This window comes from Phalacrocorax aristotelis, chromosome 2 (assembly GCF_949628215.1).
Source record: "Phalacrocorax aristotelis chromosome 2, bGulAri2.1, whole genome shotgun sequence".
Taxonomy (NCBI): Eukaryota; Metazoa; Chordata; class Aves; order Suliformes; family Phalacrocoracidae; genus Phalacrocorax; species Phalacrocorax aristotelis.
The window spans coordinates 102,180,619-102,202,696 of record NC_134277.1 but is presented as its reverse complement, the minus strand read 5'-3'; the positions used below and the strand labels follow the sequence as shown (position 1 = coordinate 102,202,696).

General features: G+C 45.5%; 1 protein-coding gene across 1 annotated transcript in view; it reads left to right on the top strand.

The window, feature by feature from the left end:
- The first annotated feature begins 1,136 nt into the window (after window positions 1–1,136).
- SCGN (secretagogin, EF-hand calcium binding protein) overlaps window positions 1,137–22,078 on the top strand; it is a 32,628-nt gene continuing 11,686 nt past the window's right edge. The window contains exons 1-6 of the mRNA XM_075086156.1: window positions 1,137–1,276; window positions 1,998–2,068; window positions 14,282–14,374; window positions 14,658–14,747; window positions 15,457–15,513; window positions 18,589–18,666. Coding sequence (XP_074942257.1) covers window positions 1,204–1,276; window positions 1,998–2,068; window positions 14,282–14,374; window positions 14,658–14,747; window positions 15,457–15,513; window positions 18,589–18,666 — 462 coding nt within the window. The 5' untranslated portion in view covers window positions 1,137–1,203. The remainder of the gene's footprint in view (window positions 1,277–1,997; window positions 2,069–14,281; window positions 14,375–14,657; window positions 14,748–15,456; window positions 15,514–18,588; window positions 18,667–22,078) is intronic.

Below are 22,078 nucleotides of genomic sequence, written 5' to 3'. Positions count from 1 at the left end.
CCTGAGACAATGTAATTTGCTGACCTGATATTTTCTGAGTAAAATGCAACTTTTAATTCTTCAGGGTTTGGTGTGTCGTCGTCGTCCCTCCCCGCCCAGATCAAATACGAGCCTGTTCAGGGCAAACATCAAATACTTTTTAAAAGCCTTTTCTGCTCTGCTTCTGAGAGCGTCTCTAAAGGAATCAGCATTTGCATAAAATTGAAATGAATATATTGAATCAAAAGCAACCTGGAAAAAGCTCTCTGTAAGGGATCTCAAAGGAGATAATAGTCTAGAAACGATTCTGGGAGCACGTGAAAGGACACAGAGCCCAGTCCCAGATACTTGAAATCACTGCAGAATAATATACAGGTGACGTTCAGATCACACATAGTCCCAAGCAGGACCATCATGAATATAAATATCAGCCTTTCTTTATGCGCACTGACACCTCTAACCCCAAGGTTTCTTCTTTTGGTTACTATTACAGGAGGAAGAGGGTGCAGATTTCCATCTCCCTTCATGCTGTGGCTCTTCATTCCTGTGAGGGAAACCCTCCTGAGGGCTGGGAGGGATGAGGAGGCGACACAAGATCCCTGCCTGCCGCTGCTTCGTTTTCATAAACTGAGGAGAAGGGTTATGAGTTTCGGCAAACTTGCTTTGACACCCCCCCCCCCCCCCCCCCGAAACACCACTTTTTCTCTGAGGTCTTACTTTTTCCTCAGGCACTTCTGCCTTCGTTCGGGGAGTTTTGAAACTCTAAAGCTTGCCCGCCGAGCGGTGCGCGGCTCTCGCCAGGCGGTGGCTGCGGGCTCGGGTGTTTCCCCAGCCCGCTGGCACGGCTGAGATCCCTCCTGCCAAAACCCGTGCCCAAGCACACCCTGGCTTAGTCCCGGGCCTGGCTCCGCGGCCGCCCCGGGCACCCGGGATCCGTGCAGCCGGGCGCCTCCGGGGGCGGGCGGGCGAGGGGTAGGTGGGACGTGCCTCGCGGGGCCGTGCGGCACGCGTGGGGGGGGCTTCCCCCCCTCCGCCCCCGGGGCGGGGCCACTGCCCTCAAAGCCAGGGCCGCCGGCAGGCCGCGGGCGGAGGCTGCGTGGGGGCTGCGTGGGGGCTGCGTGGGGGCTGCGTGGGGGCTGCGTGGGGGCTGCGTGGGGGCTGCGTGGGGGCTGCGTGGGGGCTGCGTGGGGGCTGCGTGGGGCGGGCGCCGCCGCCGGCAGCACCATGGAGAGCGTCGCGGCAGGGCGCCTCGACGCCGCCGCCTTCCTCGGCGCCTGGAGGCGCTTCGACGCCGACGGCAAGTGGGGCCGGCCGTGGTGTGGGGGGCAAAGGGACACGCGTGGGGGGGGCCCACGCGGGGGTGTCTGCTCGGCGGGGCGGGTACCCGCCTTGGAGGGGGTTGCTGCTTAGAGGGTGCCCCCGCGGGCGGGTACTGTGTGTGGGTGCTGGGGTGGATGGGGGACCGTCCGTCTGGGTGGGTGTCACACAGGGGTTGCCCATGCGGGTGGGCGCCCTGTGAGGGGAGGGTGGGCATTTGGGTGGGTGCCCATCGGGGTGTGCATGCAGGTGGGTGCAGTGTCTGTCGGTGCCTGCACGAGTGGGTGCCTGCCAGTGTGTCCAAGCTTCACCCCCAAGGGGTCCTGCAGGTTTTTCAGAGTCCCCCCTATTTCTCCTCCTCATGCCCTAATATCAGGTCTGAAAATCCTGCTTTTCACCCCCAAATTTTTGCCTTTTCATCACCTCCCCGATCCTTCTGCTATTCCCTATTGTGGTCCCAATCAGTTGGGTGTTTTCCTGATAAGTTTTCTGTAAGGAAAACTCCTAAGGGAGCCCCACAACGCTGTGCCCAGCACCCACATACATGTGAACTGATCCAAATGAACAGGAACCCCCCCGAGTGGGCAGGCAGGGCCCCCAGCTGAGACCCCTACCATGCAGCCTTGAGCCCCTGCATGCCACACACGACCTGGTTCCCTGTCAGTACTACCTGACCATTAATATATTTGACTTTTATTTAGACAATGGTTACATAGAAGGGAAGGAGCTGGACAATTTTTTTCATCATCTCCTGGAGAAACTGGGACCAGAAGTAAGTTCCGTGCCGCATTAGTTGTGTGTCAAGTCCAAGTAAAGAAGTCATTACACTGAGAGCTGATTTGTATTTGTTGTTCTCTGATTGCCCGCGCCCTTAGCAATCCCTGAGGTAAAGAGCTTTTCTCTTGGCAACAAGGTGGCGTTTAAGCAGGTATGACAACAAGTGCAATCGCCTGAGAAGTTTGATTGTTTGTTTTCAAGTCCAACAGCTGCTGTCACGGTGAGACTGCAGCTGGCACTGGCTGAAGGGGCTGGTTGGGAGCCTGGAGAGAAAGTCATTTACTGCTGTTGAACAGAAACAAACAAAAAAGCACCACCACATAGTCTGGCAGAGCAAGGGGGAGGACAACGGTGATTATTTATTCAAGCGAGTGCTGATTAGTTTTGTTAAAATTATAGGCTTCTGTCCAAGGTCAATTTTTAACAAATATACTGTCATTAATTTTAAATGGTGTTTAGGAAGAAGCCACATGTGTCTGTATTGCCAAAAATAGCTAGAAGCCAAACAGGAGTCAATTCTGTTGCTCGTAAGGTCAAGACCTGGCTCTCAAGAGTTTCTGGGTTTCTCACCTGGTTTCCTTTCCTGTTCTTGGCAGCATTTCCCCTCTCTCACTCTCTGCATCTCAGTTCTACCAGAAGTTGCACAACAACTTACAGGGGCTGGTTTCCTCAGCTCCCAGTCATACGTTGCCTTTGACTGTCACCATCAGTGAAGGAGAAATCCTGCCACTCAAGTCAGCTGCTCAGAAGTACATAAAGAATATATTCTGTTAACAGGCTTAACATCTTCGCTACACAGCGTGTGCCCAGCTAGGAAGAGAAAAGGAGTAAGCATCTTCCAAATGAAAGGAGAGAGTGTGCCAGAAACCAGAGATGAAACAATTCCTTTAAGCAAAAAGTAATTAACAAAAAGAGAAAAGGTAACTGATAAAAGGCATAAATTCATGACTATCAAGTGTAAAATCAGAATTATGCTTACAAGCCAATTAGGATTCCTGGATCTTTGGGGCTACAATAAAAAAATAGAAGCAGTGAATAATTTTTCAAGCACGTTTTTGTTTAATTTGCAAGTAAATTGGGATTGAAATATTGGCAGTTTCTGCAGAATTGTCTTTCTAGAGTATGGATGGTTCGATGAACAGATAGGCACATAAAAAGGCTTTAAAGCAAACCAAAAAAGATTCAACAATAAGTGCTAAGAATCATTAGGGACACAGAAAAACTGGTTTGGAGAGAAACTGAAAAGCTCATGATCGTTTAACCAGGAGCAAAAGATGAAATTGGGAGCTGCTAGTCTTGGGGTTTTGAAACAGCAGTGCAAAGCACGCTCAGATGAACCCGGTGACAACAAACGTGAGATGATGAAGGAGAGGCTTAAGCTGAGGCTGCAGAGCTCAGTGCTGCAGAGGGTGGCTGAAGCAAGGGACCTCCAAGTGGAGCACTCTAGAGTGAGCTATAGCTGGTGATAAGACTGACGTTTAGCTGGGGATCTCACACTGCAGGCAGCTTCCTAATGATGAGAGGTCAAGAGGAGCCTTCCAGCCCCACACTAGCCCATAGTACCTTGCACATCCCCCACATGAGATTTTGGAGACAGCATCACACCAGCCGGGATGCAAACCCAGTGCGGTACAGCAGTTCTTGTGGTCTTGCTGACATCAGAGTGAACTCTGTTATACTGTGGTAGGTATCAGCACACAGAACATGCAAAATGAGGGTGTTCCAGCAATGAACTATTCTCCTTTGAGAAATCAACAACAGTTTCACTGATTGCCAAAAGTCACTGCTCAGAAGACTCCAGCTTAAGCAAGCACCCTCATCTAGCTTGCACCTCCTTTGCTGCTTCTGTCTAGGTTTTGCCATTTAAAGAAAAAGCTTAACACAAACTTAGTGAAGAAAGAACCAACTCCCTCTCACCCTATTAAATAGAAGAAATGTGCTAATTCTGGAAGGCAGTGCCTTCCAGTTAGTGCCACTAACTGTCAGGGTGCTCAAACAGGCTCTCAAGCATTTCTGATTTTCTCCCCTGGTTTTCTTGCCTATTTTTGGCAGTATTTCCCCTCAAGCAGTATCACACTGCGTGATAAGATGATGCGTTGCCTTGTTCCCCTTTGCCAGCAGTCTGGTTTCGGTTCTCACGGTTGTGTAGGGACAAAACCGTCTCCTGTCCAGCGGGCGGCAGGCAGAGGGGTCTGCCTCGGTGGCAGAAAACTCAAGGGGAGCTTTGTCCTGGGATACTGAGAGCAGTCCCCTGCCCCGCTCCCCCAGGTATGGAGATTGCCTGTAGCCCTGGATCAAACAAAGGTCTCTACTACATTTGCACAATGAGTTTGTCTGACAACATTGAGCCATTTGTGGCTTTTTCATGGGATTTAGGTTGTAAAAGCTCGTGGTTATAATGGGAGGGGTAAAGGCTCCCCTTCGCACTGGTTTTCACCATCCTACAGAAAAAAGTGTCCTTCATGATACAAGCAGTGAGCTGGGACTGAGCTTCTCTCTGCTTTAGTGCTTGTTTTGACCTTTACTTCTTCTTTGGGCTCTTAAGGTCTCTGTTTCCTTGCACAGTAAAAGGGGGAGACAGTAATACACTGGCATAACTTCCAGATGTGGCACAAGGATTAATTAGTGACTGTGCCTGAAGTGCTATATGAGTGATAAATAATGGTATCAGCACTGGAAGTTGTCTCTGCTTGAATAGCAAACAGCTTCATAATTATATTTTTTCAGCCTGCACTCTCTAAGCTGTTATTTTTCTTAATGACCACTGTAGTCCTTCAGCTCTGTTTTTCTTCCCAGCTACTCTGCAGCATCCCCAGCTGACACTAAATATCAGGGGATGGGAGCAGCTGGGAAAACAATGCAAAAGGGAGCCTGTTGGGAAGCTGAGAGGCACAGCTCTTCTTGATGGCTCTGAGCAAGGAAGGAGACTTGAAATACCATCCAGCAAGAGAGGCTAATTCACCATCTTTTATTGGACCTTCAAGAATTTAGGGGGGGTGGGGAGCAGGGGGAAACTTTGCAATAAAGGTAGACCTACAATAAAGCAACCCAAACCCCAGATGCTGCTTTCTGTCTCCTGCTCCAGCAATGGGTGATTTCTGGAGGCATTTGGACAATGCCCTTAATAACATGTTTTAACTTTTGGTCAGCCCTGAAGTGGTCAGGCAGTTGGACTAGATGATCATTGTAGGTTCCTCCCAACTGATATAGTTCAGTCTTTTCTCTTCTCTTTTCTTCTCTTCTTCTCTTCTTCTCTTCTTCTCTTCTTCTCTTCTTCTCTTCTTCTCTTCTTCTCTTCTTCTCTTCTTCTCTTCTTCTCTTCTCTTCTCTTCTCTTCTCTTCTCTTCTCTTCTCTTCTCTTCTCTTCTCTTCTCTTCTCTTCTCTTCTCTTCTCTTCTCTTTCTAAGAAAATGTCTCAATTTCCAGGTGCATCTTACCTATCCATAAGGGTTCAGTGAAATACAGGGGATTTATAACAGTAAAATTTATATAAATTCTCCATCAGCTGGCAGGGCTTCTGTGGTTTGGGGGATATAAGGCAGAAGCGAGGATAATTCAGCCACACACCAGCACAGGTTTGTGAACTGCTGGTGTTATCCTTCTGCTGCCGTTGTTACTCCTATGACTTCTCTAATCATTTGAGCCTCCAGCTTCCAACCTGCTGCTGCATGGCTGCTGTGAGCTGCCTGTGCTCTCTTCTGCTCATTCATAAACTTCTTCTACATTATGGACACATTCCATGCGTTTGCTAGAAGTTTGTATACTGAGGTGAGAACTTAGTGAAAGGACAGTTTCTTTCATCACTGAAGAAGTACTTTTATTGGAACAGGAACTACAGCCCCTGCCTTTCTCTCCTATATTGCTGTACATCTTTGTTTCTGTATAGATATAATTTAAGATCTTCCTTGCTTGCTTTTTGCTATAGTTTTAATGAAGCTTTATGTATATTCTCATAATAATTAGACAAGAAGAGTCTTATAGGTGAATGGCTATAGATTTTGGGTTTGGATTACTGACAGTTTCCATAAAACAAATGATGTCTGGGCAGACACAGAGGGAAATGTGCATTGCCATTATGCTTGCAGGGCTTTCACAGAAAAGTATTTCACTTTGCTTAAATTGTACTAAAATTAGGCAGAAGATTTTCAGATAGAAGACAGTTGCCCTCACCTAACTGTAAGTGTGTAAAGGACGACGTGTAAAATTTTTGAAGTGTAAATTTGATCAGGCAGGACAGGTATTAGCCTTGCTGTAATTGTCCTGCCCCCAAACCACCTGGATAGTTATGACTGGAAGGGACTGAAGTTAATCTGCAGGAGCTCACCCTGAACAGCCATAACGGATTTGTCTTTACTTCCAAAGTCTTTACCTCCATCTTTTACTTCCAAAGATGAACAGCTTCCAGCTACTCTAGCACTTCATCCTTGCCTTGCAGAGTGTATTGTCTATCTGAATTATGTGTTTAACTTAGCATGATCAGGAATGCAGCTGCTTGCCATTCAAACAAAGTTTAATGGCCAAAATATCAGTCAGCCTCAAAGCCATCCAAAGCAAATTTCCCGTATGTTTTACCACCCCAAAAGACTGAGGATCACAGACCAGGTCTTCGGTGACCAGCAGGTCAACAGCAGGAAGATCTCTAGCAGAAAGCATTAGTCTTGCATCTTCCTCCAGACTAATTCAGAAATCTAAACCCTATGTTGTTCCTGATTATTTAGACATAAGGAAGAAATTCTTTACTGTGAGGGTCATGAGACACTGGAACAGGTTGCCCAGAGAAGTTGTGGATGGATGTCCCCTTCCTGGAAGTGTTCAAGGCCAGGCTGGGTGGGGTGTTGAGAAACCTGATTTAGTGGATGGTGTCCCTGCCCATGGCAGGGGAAGGTGGAACTAGATGATCTTTAAGGTCCCTTCCAATCCAAACTGTTCTATGATTCTGATTATTGCCAAATACAGTTATTTCTTTAGGTGTGACTTTTGTCAGCCTTGATTAGCCTGACCAGTTGCTATTCCTGTTCCTGCACATTAAGGCAGGGCACTGCAAGTGCCTGGAAGTATCTCTAAATGAAAACTCAACATGCCTATGAGAAAAAACAGGCATGATGTGTTCTCATTGCCTGAAGGCGTATCAAAAAACTTTCAGCCTAGTGGAAAGGGCAGAACAAAGAACCTGTCCAAAGCCTAACCACAAAACCGTGATGGCACAGGGAAGGCTGTAATAGCCTTTGTTGCTGCTGTCTTCTACATGAAGAAATATTTTCCACATATGTGCTGATGAGAGCTAAAAAAAGAACCAAAACACAGCGTGGGATGACAGGATAAGTGCTCATCTATTGTAGAATGCAGGATTACAGTAAATCCTAACCAAAATACAGGGCCAAATTCTCGGGTGATAGCCCTGCAGTTTGGCCCAAATAAGAAGTTGGCCCAGGAGCTGCAGGGTGAAATCCCACATTAATGCAGGCAATCCAATGTGCAACTACATGGATGAAATGAAGTAATTCATGTGATTAAGTTTTTTTTAATGCTATGGGATTTACAGAAGAAATGTTTAGCAAAAAAAGGGTTCTTCTAAGGTCAAAGTGTCTCAGTCAAGGTGATATCTCATCCTGTCTTTGCTGGCCTCCTGTCTGTATTGTGTGGTTTTTGGCATGGTAATAGTTGTTGAGTTCGTTTTCCAACTAGCCTTCTTGGCTGACATAATTTATTTTCATACATCTCGTAGGAACTTGATATCTCTGGGACCCTTTGCCCTTCTATCAAATTTGGCTGAAACCGTTGTTAGGAGAAACATGTGCTCAAGCCAGCATTTTCAGATAAGCCTCAGGTTTTTTCAAGAATCGGGCTATAATAGTCACTTACATTTAGTTTCCTCCTGCTTTTTATATCCTCGTCAATATAGCGGCTTCCAAAAATCATGTCAAGAAGGAAAAAAAAAATCAATTTATGACAAGACTGTCTTGATCAGCAAGAATTAAATGAGACATCCCCTTTCATCAAGTAGGAAAGGCTCCAGACTGCTCCATACATTCACTTTTTACACCCCAAAACAAATGACTCATAGTTGTGTTTTCATCATGGCAAGCTGCTGCCAAGCTCATGGATCCCTTAAGGAGCAGAAATTTAATTTGACAGCATGAGGCAAAGAGTGTGACAATGTAAAAGGCATGGGTTACAAAGAAGACAGATTACAGCCAGGTTTCCAAAGAGTCATAACCAACTATGACAAAAAAATTAAATGCTGTGGAGATTTAAAAAAAAAAAAAAGTGAGCATGCCCTTTCCATTATTACAAACAGCATTAAAAACCAGATTACCTTTGTGATGCAAAATATTTCTAAAGGGTTTTCACACAAGGGAAGACTAAGACTGAACATGGAAAGGAGAAAGCAGAAAATTGATTTGTTTTAGCAACTTGAAGCATAGAAGCTTTTCTCTACAAAACTCTGTGGAAAAGCATCCATAGTAAGAAATTTACTCCTTAACCCTGAGAAATGTATGAACAAAGCCACAGCAATATTTTAAACTGTGTGCTTTTATGGGGACAAAAATTACATGGCCTTCTCCTTGTGGTACGTAATAAGGATTTCTTTCTTGACTGGACAGTGAGAACATGCAGCAGCTCTTGGAAACCACATGGCATCTGACCTGTGAGGGACCAGGGCAGCTGAAGATCTACAACTTATATGAAGCAGCCTGAAAAGGCATTAAAGCATCTCTCCATTCCAGGCTAGCTCCCATCGTCATTATAGTCCAATGGAGATCATATTTCATGGAAATTAACAGAGGATTGGGATTTTTTTCCCTTAAATGAGCATCAGAAATACATTGTTGGGGGTTTACTTCTGCTGCAGAACCCTTTCTTGCCAAGCATTTGCTCTACCAGCAACCACACTCTTCCTCAGCCCAACCCTGAGCAAATTGGAGGCAGGTCCTAGTTCAGGTATGTTTTCCAGACTCTGGCAGAGAATCCTCTTCATTACAGCATTGACTGATGCTAAGCATGAAGATCTTTATAGATGTTTCTGCCTTAAGTAGGCAGCAATTCAGGGGAAAATGTGCTCCTCTGTCAATTAGGGCTATTACCTCTTGATTAAATTCTCCTCCAGAAATGCAGGGAGGAGAATTTCCCTGCATGCAGCAGGGAAAGCAAGGAACGACAAGAAAGGCCTCCCCATGCAAACAACTACCAGAAAGGAAGGAACAGCGTTCACTTAAATGTTCACAAAAGGAAAATTTTACCTAGCTGCTAACAAGTGTGCAGAATTTTAGCCCAAGGAGTGAACACTTGAGAAAGCTTTGCAAACCTTTGAAACTGGGGGGGGGGGCTCTGCTTGAGACATACAACATAGTCAAGTTGGCACTAGCTCTGATGAAGAAAGCTGTGTTCAACTACAGCTGTTTTCTTCCTGCAAAGCCATTTCCCCCTCACCCAGCTCATAGAGACAAGAGGCACGAATGTGTATCATGCTATTTGTACAGTTGCTGTCCAGAGAAGAAAGGTGGTGGTTTGTTTTTTTTTTAATTGCTCCCCCTGTAATTCACAGAGCTTGTATAAATGGAGTGTGAGCCTGAGGCATTTGGTTTTTATGCTTTCCTGCTTGTTGCAATCTGTAGTTCAACAGAGAGTTAATAATTAAAGGGAAGCAAGGAAAAACAAACTTCCTGGGGAAGCCAGTGGCCATAGCACTTGGTGCAGCACCTGTGTTTCTGTGTAAACGTCATTCATCCCTGCATGTGCCTGCCTGAAGGTCTCCCCTTCTTCCTCTTCTGCTCCAGATCTCTCTTCCTCTATCATAGGTCTTTCCCTGATCTTGGAGGCAAGGAAATATTTGTGTGAGCCCAAAGGCAGAGAATAAAAAAATCAGGCCTCTTGACCAGCAAGCTGCCAAGCCTTTACCTTTGGCCTCCCCTCATTGCAGGGTGGCCGAGGCAGCAGGGGGGTCCCTGTAGGCCCCCAGGCCAACCAGTACCCCTGTGCAGCCTCTCACTGCTCCAGCCTGCTCTGGCATCCCAGCTCAGCCGCATCCCCAGTGCTGGGTGAGGAATGCCTTCTCACACCACGGGCTGGTTGCTGGATCCCTGCCCAGGCCGTGCCTGCAGAAACTGCCTCAACTGTAATTTCTAACCTGGAAATATTAATTGTATCCCTTGTAGGGATACCTAAATCTTGTCTGTACAAACCAACAATACTACTGAAAAAAAAATCTGCTTACTATATTTACATGTCTGTAATTGGTTGCTACATCTACAAGGCTTTTAAAAACTTTAATAGCTCCCATATTGTCTCTATTTCCCTGCTGACTGGCTTTACTTGCTATTTGTCTCTGTCCATCTCCTTTCTTCTCAGCAGAGCTTGGAGTCCCAGCTAAGCTGTCCCCTCCTAGGGCTCCCAGGACTTGCACCAGTAAAAATAAGACCAAGGGCACGATGTTTGGCTAGTAAAAACCTACCTCAGCTCCATAAATCCTGGAATATTACACGGACAGTACTTTTGTCCAAATACTTTCCTCCTTCTGTTTCTGGAGCGTGCTCTTGTCTAGGCATGAGGCTTCTGCTGAACCACTCACAAGCTTTCCAGTGTTGCTGCCTCACTGTAGCAACTCCACAGCCCTGAGCTGGAGGCAAAATCATACATGAACAAAATCTAAACAAGCCAGAGTATTGAACTTGCTCCCTAAACCTTCAGGGAGGGATCGGCAGCTCCAGCCACCTGCCCCACTGTCCTGGCTCTGTCCTGCAGCCTGCCCAGGCTGCCCCTCCAGAGGCTGCAGACCTCCAAAATCAGATTACAGAGACAGCAAATACAGCAGGAGTCTGCAGTTTGTGTCCTTGCTTGGGCAAGGGGAACAAATCATGCAGATTTTGTGGGAGGGTTTTTTCCGACCTTTTAAATGTTTTTTTTTTGGAATGGAAAGACAATCAGAGCAAGCTACTGGTCTGCAGCACCAGTAGGACAATCTTGGAGACGAGGTCACCCAGCCTTAGTTTCTGCTTGGAAGTGACATGGCTTATTTGATTTTTTTTTAAATCTTCTAGGATGGGGTTTTTTTTAGTAAACATAAAGGTCACCTTTGAATCTTAATGGTCATAAACCAAGATGTATCATTCTCAGTGTAAAAATTTGTAACACGCAAATAATTCTGCCTTGAGCATGCATCTTGGGAGAGCCAGTTTGCACAGAATCTTTTACTTCACTTTTATTCTTTGGGAGTAAAGGTTGGGGTTTAGTAGATCCATTACCACTTGTGTTTTGTAAGTAGAATATTTATGAACAGGGAGAGATTGTCCAATTTGAAAAATCCACTGTAGTGTAACCCCTTGGACTAAAAGCTATTGGAGCTATGTAAATATTGTATTTTGAGTATTTACTTGATGCACCCCATAGTTTAAATCAGTTAAAAATATATATAAAAAAGGAGGCAGTCCTATTTTTATGCAGATAATAATGTTCCTGCCACAAAAAGCTCAATGAGTGGTGGTTAATAGCTGACACGAAGTTGAGCGATAGGCTTTCTTAACAAATGACTACTCTGAACCCCACAGCACACTTTTCAACTATCAGCTATGATTATAGTTTCAGAAATAACGTATCCTACTGGGCACGGAGGAGGATAATTTCAGAGTACTTTGCAAGCCGATTGAAGTCAGCAACTGATAGGCTTGCCTAATGCCGGGGAGGTGTCTCAAAGCATCAAGGTGCCATCAGAAGGCAATTTAAATAGCATGAGGTTGAGTTGTAATGCTGAGGGGAAAGAAAACTGCATGTACGTGGTCAATGGCGTGCTGCGCCCCTGATGCCTGCGCGCAGCAGGGCCAGCAGCGAGCACCACCCGGGGCAGTGGTGCGGGCGCTGGGCCATGCAGCCCACAGGGCTTGCTGGCCACCACCACAGGGATGGAGCATCCTGCAGCCACGCCCTGAGACCTACTCAGGGCCACCACCAGGCAGGCCACAGGAGGGGGACCGCTACCTTGGGCATGTCTTTGCAAGATCGATGCTGGGACAGTCCCACCTGCCCTGCAAAGAGCTACATGTGTGCCCCTATCGTCCCATTCCTGCTCCCAGATTCCCAAATTTTCCAGCACCTGGCACATCCTACTCCTGTATTACTCTTGGTGGAGGAGTTTCACTTGTTCTAAATAGAGCTCTCTCTTGGTTATTTTGATGTGACACTTATAATCCAAAGCCAATTAACCCTTTGTCCCCTGATTTCAATGTAGGATGCTCTGCACTGACAATGCTATTAAAGATTTCTGTATAAGCCTATAATGACTTTGTGCAGGTAACTGCACATTAACTCTGAGCCTCCTCTGAAATAAGGTGAAGGCAAATTTAAGTATATCATAACTGACCAGTCATACTATCTGTATATCCATCTACCTATAGACATCTTTTTTCTGTTATTACTAGCAGCAGATTAACGCTGCAAACACCAGTCCCATCTAAATATGTGGGGAAAGCTAGTGACAAAGTGGGTGCAAAGTGGCATAATAAGCCTAAGCAGAAGATACTTCATTTTCTTTTTGATTACCTCATCTGTGACATCAGAGTATGCCTCTACAGCTCTGTCACCGACTGTGGCAGCTGCTGCTGAGCAAACGCTGTGCAGCACTACTGCTTGAGAGCAGCTGGAAATTGCTGTCATCACCTGGCTACTACTGAATGTGGGTATGGCCGAGGAAGTTTTGGGGTGTAAGGCATGTTCAGTTTCCAGTGTGGTGGTTTCAAATACCTCTCTGAAGTGAGAACGTGAGCTGCAGTTGCTGTGTGTGCAGCCCAGCCATGTTACTCTGCTCAGAGGTGACAAACCTTGCAGGCAATTCTCCTTTCACCCCATGCAACTTTTTGCAGAGCAGCACAGTTGCTGCTCCAGTTCACGCTCTGCAGAATCAGGGCCTAAAGGACCACATAAGGCAATGAATAATCTGAAGCCTGGACATGCTACATCCAGGGCATCATGCAGAGCATGCACGCCCACTGATCACTCTGCCAGGACAGGGCAACAGAGAGTCCTTCCCTGAGAGATTTCTATTTGCTTAGCTTCTGAACATCCAGGCAGGCTGCACTGATGTATGCGCTGAGTAACACGGAGAAAGTCACTCGTGGTCTTGTGTCACAGTATTAAGAAAGGAATTGTACAATCTCATGAGCCTGTAATAGTAGCTGAAATTACGAGAAACTGGGTTAGAAGACCCAGGAAGACACAGCTATAGTCCCAACTCTGTCTGGACATAGAAATGATAAAACCTTTGAAATGTTTTTCTTTGGGGTAGGGAAGAATTTAATTTATTCTCTTGCAAAAAATGCTACAAAAATATGCCAAAAGCCAATCTGGGTTATCTTCCTTCCTCCCTGCCCTCCCAGAGAGGGCCACCTCTCATGGGATGGGGGGAGGATCCAGGACCTGCTCAGTGCAGGTGTGGAGGGTAAAGATGGACTTCATTATTGCTTGGGAGATAGTAACTAGGTGAGCTTCCCAGCCCAGCCACAAAGGTCATCTGACCAGAAGCTTGACCCCAGGATAGGAAAATTGTACTTTGTGTAGCCCAGTCAGACCAGATACCCTAAAGGTTACTGCTAAGAAAAAGAAATCATGACTGGTGAACCTAAGCATTGTATTTCACCTGTCACAGCAATGCCTGTCAAAACATAAAACCTGAAAAGTCCTGAAAACTCCTCACTATGTATAAATTGATCATGGGGTTGAGCAGATGCAAGGGAATGCAAATTGCTTGAAATCCTAGACTATTAATGCAGAAACACTGACAGGGCTTGATGCCAGGGCTTAAACCAGGCAATAATAAGCAACAGTCTAGCTCCACTGACACCTTTCAAGGCTGATGATGTAAAGAAGTACAGGGTTGTCATTCAAGGATAAGGACATCTTCCTGAATGGAACAAGGTGAAAATGAGCAACATGGAAACCCCTGCAAAACCAAATCCCAGTGATATAGTGGGAACAGCTGGCTAAAGAAGCAGGTGTCACTGAAATATTTTGGAGTCTCCGAACACTGGTCTTCCAACTGAAAGCTTAATTGCTACAAAGCTATACATAGCACTAATTTCCAAAAATTAATCTAAGGTGGTATGTTTGTGGGCTTTTAGAAGCATTAGCTCCTGACTGTAAGGATGCAATAATCATGGTGGTTATCTGTGAGTGAGGAGAGAGGAGAGATTTCATGCGCGTGTTGTTTTCCCCATGGCAGAACACCATCACAGCAGAAAAGGTTCAGAGGATGAAGGAGCAATTCTTGTCTGCCTACAATGTCAGCGCAGATGGACGCTTGCAAATCCAAGAGGTATCTCTCCCCTGGTCCAGCCCAGGATTTCTGTTACAGAGCGAGGGAGAATTAGGATCTAGAGCAAACCTGGGAGATAGGGGAGATAGAGCCTGGGTGTGGAGGAGGATGAGTGTCATGGAGTACTACATTAGTCAGATCTCTGGGTTTGGGGTTTATTTCGAAGCAACAACATGACCAGCTTATATTACCTATACTGGGTCAACAGCCACCCAAGTTTTTCATATCTTTACTTTCATGGTTTGTGTTTGTTTTGGGGGTATTTTATATGGTTCTTTTCCAGCTTGCAAATATGATCTTGCCGGATGATGAGAACTTTCTGCTGCTTTTCCGACGGGAAACTCCCTTGGACAATAGCGTGGAATTCATGCGGGTCTGTATCTCCACATTGTCTCTTCCCCTTGCATGCCAACAGCTTCTTCAATACATATACTTCCACCCTCCGTAGAACACAGCATGGGAAATAGGTGGCTACTGTGGAAACAAAACACATTCTGACCCGTTCAGGTAGAGAAGGTTATACCATTTTACCCTGATGCATTATCCTGGCAGGGTGTGGGGTGGAAGTCTCCATAAGCTGGGCCAACTCAGGAGAACAAACCCATAAGTTTCCTTAACCATGCCCAAACTACCTCCACTCTCTGTCCCTAAGTATCCCAGCACAGAATTTCAATTTATCTAAGACTGCTTGGAGTTCATTTTATTTCACACCCAAACTGGGGACTTCTGCAGATCAATGGCCAGTTGTGCACAGCCTTGACTTTTACTCAGGGCAATAAGAGAAGCTGCATGTACAAATTAGGTAAGAAACATGGAGCAGATTCTTAGTCCTTTTTTTCCTTTTATAGACAGTCTGTCTGCAGAAAACATGTGATAGCAGCATGTCACATGTACAGTATCCAAATGTGCGTAAAAGCTATTGTGTGGGAAGTTTGTTTTATTTTGTCTACAGTTAATTAAATAGTGGATAATGCAACAGCTTTCTCATTATGGAAGTCCTGATTTGAATCTTTATAGTCTATCACCCAAGCAGATGATTAACTATAATATTTACGTGGTCATATCAATCTGTCTCCATTCAGATCTGGCGCAGTTATGATGCTGATAGCAGTGGATTTATTTCAGCTGGCGAGCTCAAAGTAAGTTATTCTAACAAGTCTGTTTAGGGTTGATCTACAAGTCATTGATATCAACAGGAAACTTTCCATCAGCTTTACCAATTTGCTGCCTTTTTGTGTGATTGACTAATGGCGTTTCTAGGTTGTTCACAGTGAGTTTAAGGACTGGGGAACCTCCAGCTTGTGGTACAGCAGCAGGGACCCTGCTGGGAGGGATAGAATCACAGAATAATAGAATCATTAAGGTAGGAAAAGACCTTTAAGATCATCAGGTCCAACCATTAACCTAACACTGCCAAGTCCACCGCTAAATCATGTCCCTAAGCACCATGACTACATGTCTTTTAAATACCTCCAGGGATGGTGACTCAACCACCTCTCTGGGTGCCCTGTTCCAATGCCTGACCACTCTTTCAGTGAAGAAATTTTTCCTAATATCCAAACTAAACCTCCCCTGGCACAGCTTGAGGCCATTTCCTCTTGTCCTATCAATTCTCACTTGGGAGAAGAGACCAACACCCACCTTGCTACAACCTCCTTTCAGGAAGTTGTAGAGACCGATAAGATCTCCTCCCCTCAGCCTCCTCTTCTCCAGGCTAAACAACTCCAGCTCCCTCAGCCGCTCCTCACAAGACCTGTGCTCCAGACCCTTCACCAGCTTCGTTACCCTTCTCTGGACACGCTCCAGCACCTCAATGTCCTGCTTGTACTGAGGGGCCCAAAACTGAACACAGTATTAGAGGTGCGGCCTCACCAGTGCCGAGTACAGGGGCACGATCACCTCCCTGCTCCTGCTGGCCACACTATTCCTGATACAAGCTGGGATGCTGTTGGCCTTCTTGGCCCCCTGGGCACACTGCTGGCTCATGTTCAGCCGGCTGCCGACCAGCACCCCCAGGTCCTTCTCTGCCAGGCAGCTCTCCAGCCACTCTTCCCCCAAGTCTTACAGGGCTTCATTCTACTCCCCTGCCCTATCTTCCAGCTCAGGGGCTGGGTACCCGAAGAACAACTGGTCTTATTGTTAAAGACTGAGGCAAAAAAGGCATTAAGCACCTCAGACTTTTCCTCAGCCTTTGTCACTATGTTTCCCCCCACATCCAATAAAGGATGGAGATTCTCCTTAGCTCTCCTTTTGGTGCTAATGTAGTTATTGAAACATTTTTTATTGTCTTTTACAGCAGTAGTCAGATTAAGTTCCAGTTGGGCTTTGGCCCTTCTGATTTTCTCTCTGCATAACCTCACAACATCCTTGTAGTCCACCTTAGCTGCCGGCCCCTTCTTCCAACAATCATAAATTCTCTTTTTTTCTTCATGAGTTCCAGCCAGAGAGCTCTGTTCATCCAGGCTGTTGTTCTTCCCTGCTGGCTCATCTTTTGATACATGGGGACAGCCTGTCCCTGCGCCTTTAAGATTTCCTTCTTGAAGAATGTCCAACCTTCCTGGAATCCTTTGCCCTTCAGGACTGCCTCCCAGGGGACTCTGTCAACCAGGCTCCTAAACAGGCCAAAGTCTGCCCTCCAAAAGTCCAAGGCAACTGTTCTGCTGACCCCACTCCTTACTTCTCCAAGTTTCAAAAAGTCTTATCATTTACGATCGCGCTGCCCAAGACAGCCTCCAGCCATCACACCACCCACAAGTCCTTCTCTGTTCACAAACAAGAGGTCCAGCGGGGCACCTTCCCTAGCTGGCTCACTCCCCAGCTGTGTCAGGAAGTTGTCTTCCACACACTCCAGGAACCTCCTGGACTGTTTCCTCTCTGCTGTATTGTACTTCCAGCAGACATCTGGGAAGTTGAAGTCCCCCACAAGAACAAGGGCTAGCAATTGTGAGGCTTCTCCCAGCTTCTTATAGAATATTTCAACTGTTTTTTCTTCCTAGTTGGCTGGTCTGTAACAGACCCCCACCATGATTTCTGCCCTGTTGGCCTTCCCCCAATTCTTACCCATAAACACTTGACCCTTTCATCACCACTGTCAAGCTCTAGACAGTCAAAACTCCCCCTAACATACAGGGCTACCCCACCGCCTCGCCCTCCTTGCCTATCCCTTCTGAAGGGTTTATACCCATCCATTGCAGCACTCCAGTTGTGCGAGTCATCCCACCATGTTTCCAGGATGGCAACTACATGCAGTTTTCCAACTGCACAATGGCTTCCGGCTCCCCCTGTTTGTTGCCTATGCTGTGTGCACCGGTGTAGATGCACTTCAGCTGGGCTACTGATCCCACCACTTTTTTAGGGCGAGAAGCCCTAATTCCTAAGTGACCGTTCTAAGGCACTTCCATGGTTTCTAGTACACTAGTAACCCCTGTGACTTCACTGCCATGTGGATCTCCATTCCCTACCTCCACTGACATGGCAGACCATCCCTCAAACATTGGTGTGTCAACCCCAGGCTTATCTAGGCAGTCTGGTTTTATCCCTTTCCCCCTTCAAATCTGTTGTTGCCCTGGCTTTCCTCATCTTGTGCCCCCCAAGCACCCAAGAAACCTCCTAAGCATGCCTCAACTTGGCTTTGCACATGTGCCTCTCCCAGCTAAACAGAGCCAAAGCCATTTTGTTTTATTAATGGAATTTCTTCATAACCTCTTCCTGAGCCTGCAGATCTTCTGAACACTGATTTCTTTTTAAAGCTCAGGCTATTGAGGCAGAAGCCTATTCAGAAACTGGCCAGGAACAGAAGTCCATCCCTGGTCTGCAGACCCTGAGCTGACCTCTCAGCATGTGGCTCCAGTCTGAGCCCCACCAGAGACATAAGTGGATGCTTAAGTGTTTTGCTGAATGGCAAATATTTTGATTTGAGAACATTTAGCAAATATGGCAGGACTTATGTTATCTTTTGCTTATTTTGTGGTTTAATTATGACTTATTCCAGTATGCCTGCTCTGCCTGGGGAAATTTGGTTATCTTCTAATTTATTTGAAAAAAAAAATGTTTCAGCTAAGAATATGTGAACTTTATGTGAAACTGAAGACACTAGTACTAATCAGGAATGTGAAATTAGATTCATGCAACCCTGCTGATTTTGAATCAGATTTCTTACTGTTATTTCTTGAATCTACTCTAAAGAGTAAACTTTGTCTCTTTCCTTACTACAGGATTTCCTCCGAGATCTCTTTTTGCAGCATAACAAGATGGTTGCTGAAGTAAAGCTGGAAGAATATACTGATACCATGGTAAGAAAAGATAGTGTTAATATTGTTTAGACTATAGTACTGCCTAAATTCTCCTTCAGGGTCAATGTCTATAGGGCCATAAATACCCTCTTAAAAGGTGTATTTTCTTCAAGAGATCCCTGTGGAAAGTTAGCACATGCTGCAGCTGTTTCTTTGCACTGCACTGGGCATCAGCTGTGAACAGCATTTCATGTATTTTTCCTTTGAGTTGAACTGTTTATTATGAGAAAATAGCTCAATTTTACACCAAAGAAAATTGAGCCCTAAATCCATTTCAAAAAAGTAGTTGAGATGCATCTTTCTTCAGGGTACGTTCAGCCTCAGACAGATCTCCAGCTCCTTCTCTCCCTCCTAGCAAATTGTTTTGCTCCCAAGACATGCAGGTATCTGGCTCTTCTGCTCCACAAAGCTCAGCAAGCCTTGCTGGCTCCCTGCTGCTTCCCTGAAAGGCTGGGAGGTTGAAAGCGTCAACTCTTCCCCTACCTTATCACAAGGTAGCTTTTATCCTGCCTGCAATAGCAACATAATATTTCATGTAAGTTTAGCATCTGTCACCTGGGTTTCAGAGCAACTTATTATATCTAACCATCTAAAAACAAGAAAATAATAAAAAAAAAGCTCATTTCTGATATCATTCTCAAGGGCATTGTTTGAGTTCCACTAGCAGACATCTACATTTTAATTTTCTAAATGATTTTGAGTGGGACTGCCTTGATTCTTGGCACGAAATCTGTGTTTGTACCTGAAGAACAGTTCGGTATGCTAGCAAACAAAGAGCTGCCCACGTATTTTGCAATACCATGTTATGTATACATGATGCATCTGTGCCTAGAAATGCACTCGTTTAGAGCAAAGTGAAAAACTGTACCCCCATCACAGAAGAGTGTAGGTTTTTTGCATATTTATGGGACAGTGAAGGGAGAAGAATGCAAGCTACAGAAATTATTTTCCAACTGGCAGAACCTGAAAACAGTAAAATCCCATAAACTACAGCTAGAACAAAACCTTCCTGGTAGTGCTTGCAGGAAGCAAATAGCTTTTATGCTGCTCTGTTAAGGCTTCCATCCCCAGTGGCTAATCTCTGATCAGGTGCTGGGGAGTAGGCAATCTGAAGCTTGTAGACATTGGGCAGTTCATTTCCTCCAATTTCTTTCCCCTTCCAATAATTTTCCAAGAAAGATCTGCAATTTCTGCTGCCCCAAGGCAGCTAGATATCAATGCAGCCTGAGGCTGACAGCCAGGAGGTCTGGTTTCTATTCCCATGGTTTTTTATAGATTGGCTTTGTATCTTTGGAGATGCAGTTTGGTCTCTACGTTACAGGATAAGATTTGATCTAGAAAAAGGGATGCTTTGTATATCCAGGGTCCTCATGGTCCTCAAACTTTGGTCCTCATGAACCAGATTTGCATTTCAGATCATAGATTTATGATCTGAAATGCAAATCTGGTTCATGAGGACCAAAGTTTACAAAGCCACAATGCCAAAAGAATCAGGAATGTTAATGGTTACTAGAAAATGAGGAATGAGGAAATGAGGATATGGCAGATGATTTTTTTTTCTTTGCGATTCTTTGCTATAAACTGAAGATCAAGGATGTTTACAAACACAGCTGATCCCAAAAGCTAAGGCAGGGTGTGAAATTACAACACACGTAATCTTACCCTGTGATATCCTGTAGTAAAATAGAAGATGTGAATTCTGTATGTTACAGCAAAGCATCCACATGGACAGCATCTCTATGGTAGCTGCATGGAATGTTTGCATGGGAATTTATCTGAAGTAGGAGGGCAAAATTACAAGGAGGGAATAAAGATTCAGTCTTACACTTGCAGTGCTGAATTAAAAAGGGAAAAGGGACTCAAGGAGCCAAGAGCAAAGGTATGATGTCAAGGCCCAGGACAAGGAGAGCTCTTTGCTTTCTTTCTCTGCTTTCCACGTGGAGTGGGGAGACACTGAAGTGCAGAGTCCCGATGGAGCTCTGTCACCCTCACGGCTGCCTGGGGAAAGGGGAACAGTGGCCCTTACATTTAATTCCTGAGGTTTTCACAGACTTTCTGTTAGTAACCAGCCATACTAATCCCTTCACTGCAGAGTGGAAAAGCTTGGATTTCTCTCCCCTATTACTTTGCTCCCACCCTGTTCTTGGTTTAGAGCACAAGGTCTTCAGGACAAGGACCTGTTTCTGCTGCACACAGCTACAGGGTCTGTCAGGGTGGCCCATCTATCCTACTCAGGGCTTTCAAGTGCCACTGTAACAACATTCAGGTGAAATAATCCGTGTCCCAGGGAGCTGTAAACCCATCTGTCTCCATAGGACTTTACAGATCTCTACCCTCTTTTCTGTATATCCACAGCTGGCTGCACACGTCTGAAGCAGTTCCTGACAGAGTGGATTCTAGAGCCTTCTGGTGACAGGGATAAAGGGGAAAAGCTAGAAACTATAATTTTAAATAAGCTGGACCAGGCATAGGGAAAAAAATAAAAAGAAGACAAAAAAAAGCAATTTATGATTCTGTGCTGGGTATTTGCAGCTTTAGCTTGTGAGAGGTGTGAGCAGATATCATACTGACCAGTGCATGCTAAATATTTGCCACTTAATTATGCTGCTATGAATGATCTTACACCACATTCAAGAAAGCTGGGAAGAGGTAGAAAGTTTTTATTCTGGAAGAGAGTGGTGAACCCTTGGAAAGAAAACACGTAGTGAATGTATTGGCATTGCACAAGCCCCATGAGTGTGCTAAATCAAGTCTTAAAGAGCACTAAAGCCACTGAGGAAAGTCACAAAAGAAGAACATTTGAATTTTCAAGACTTTTCATGAGGGAATTAAAGTAGCAACCCTGTGCTGAGGAAGCCCTTTTGCAGGCAGAGTTCTTGTTAGTTTTCATGCCTACGTATAAATATGTTTGTATTAATAGTCCTTAAGTGTGTATTAATATTTATTTACGTGCACCCACTTGCATGAGAAGATACATAGTCACGTGCAGTTCTGAACCCTTGAAAACAGTCTGTGGGTTTGTCATCTTCCCATGGGTGTAGACCAAGAGCTGTTGGCAGGGAGCAGGTGCTTGCAGGCAGAAGCAAAGTCTTGTATTGCTCTGAGCCTCTCTGGGCGATGAGAAGGTGTCCCAGGGGTCCTGCAGTGTGTGCTCCGGGAGACAGGGTGGGCATAGCTGAAAATTGAGGTTTTTAAGAGCACGGTGAGAATATTCTGCCTTTCTGAAGTAATACAAGCTGGAGAAATGAAATCTTGCCCCCTTAGTACTTCATGGTGAGAAGGAGGCTGTGGAGGATGACAGCAGTACTAACAACCTTTCCCAATCACTCCCCATCTCCCCTCAGTGCCCAGAGTCAAGCTGTTATTAGGCTTCTGGGTCCTGGTGAAGTTTCAGCGCATGAACACCCAGTTC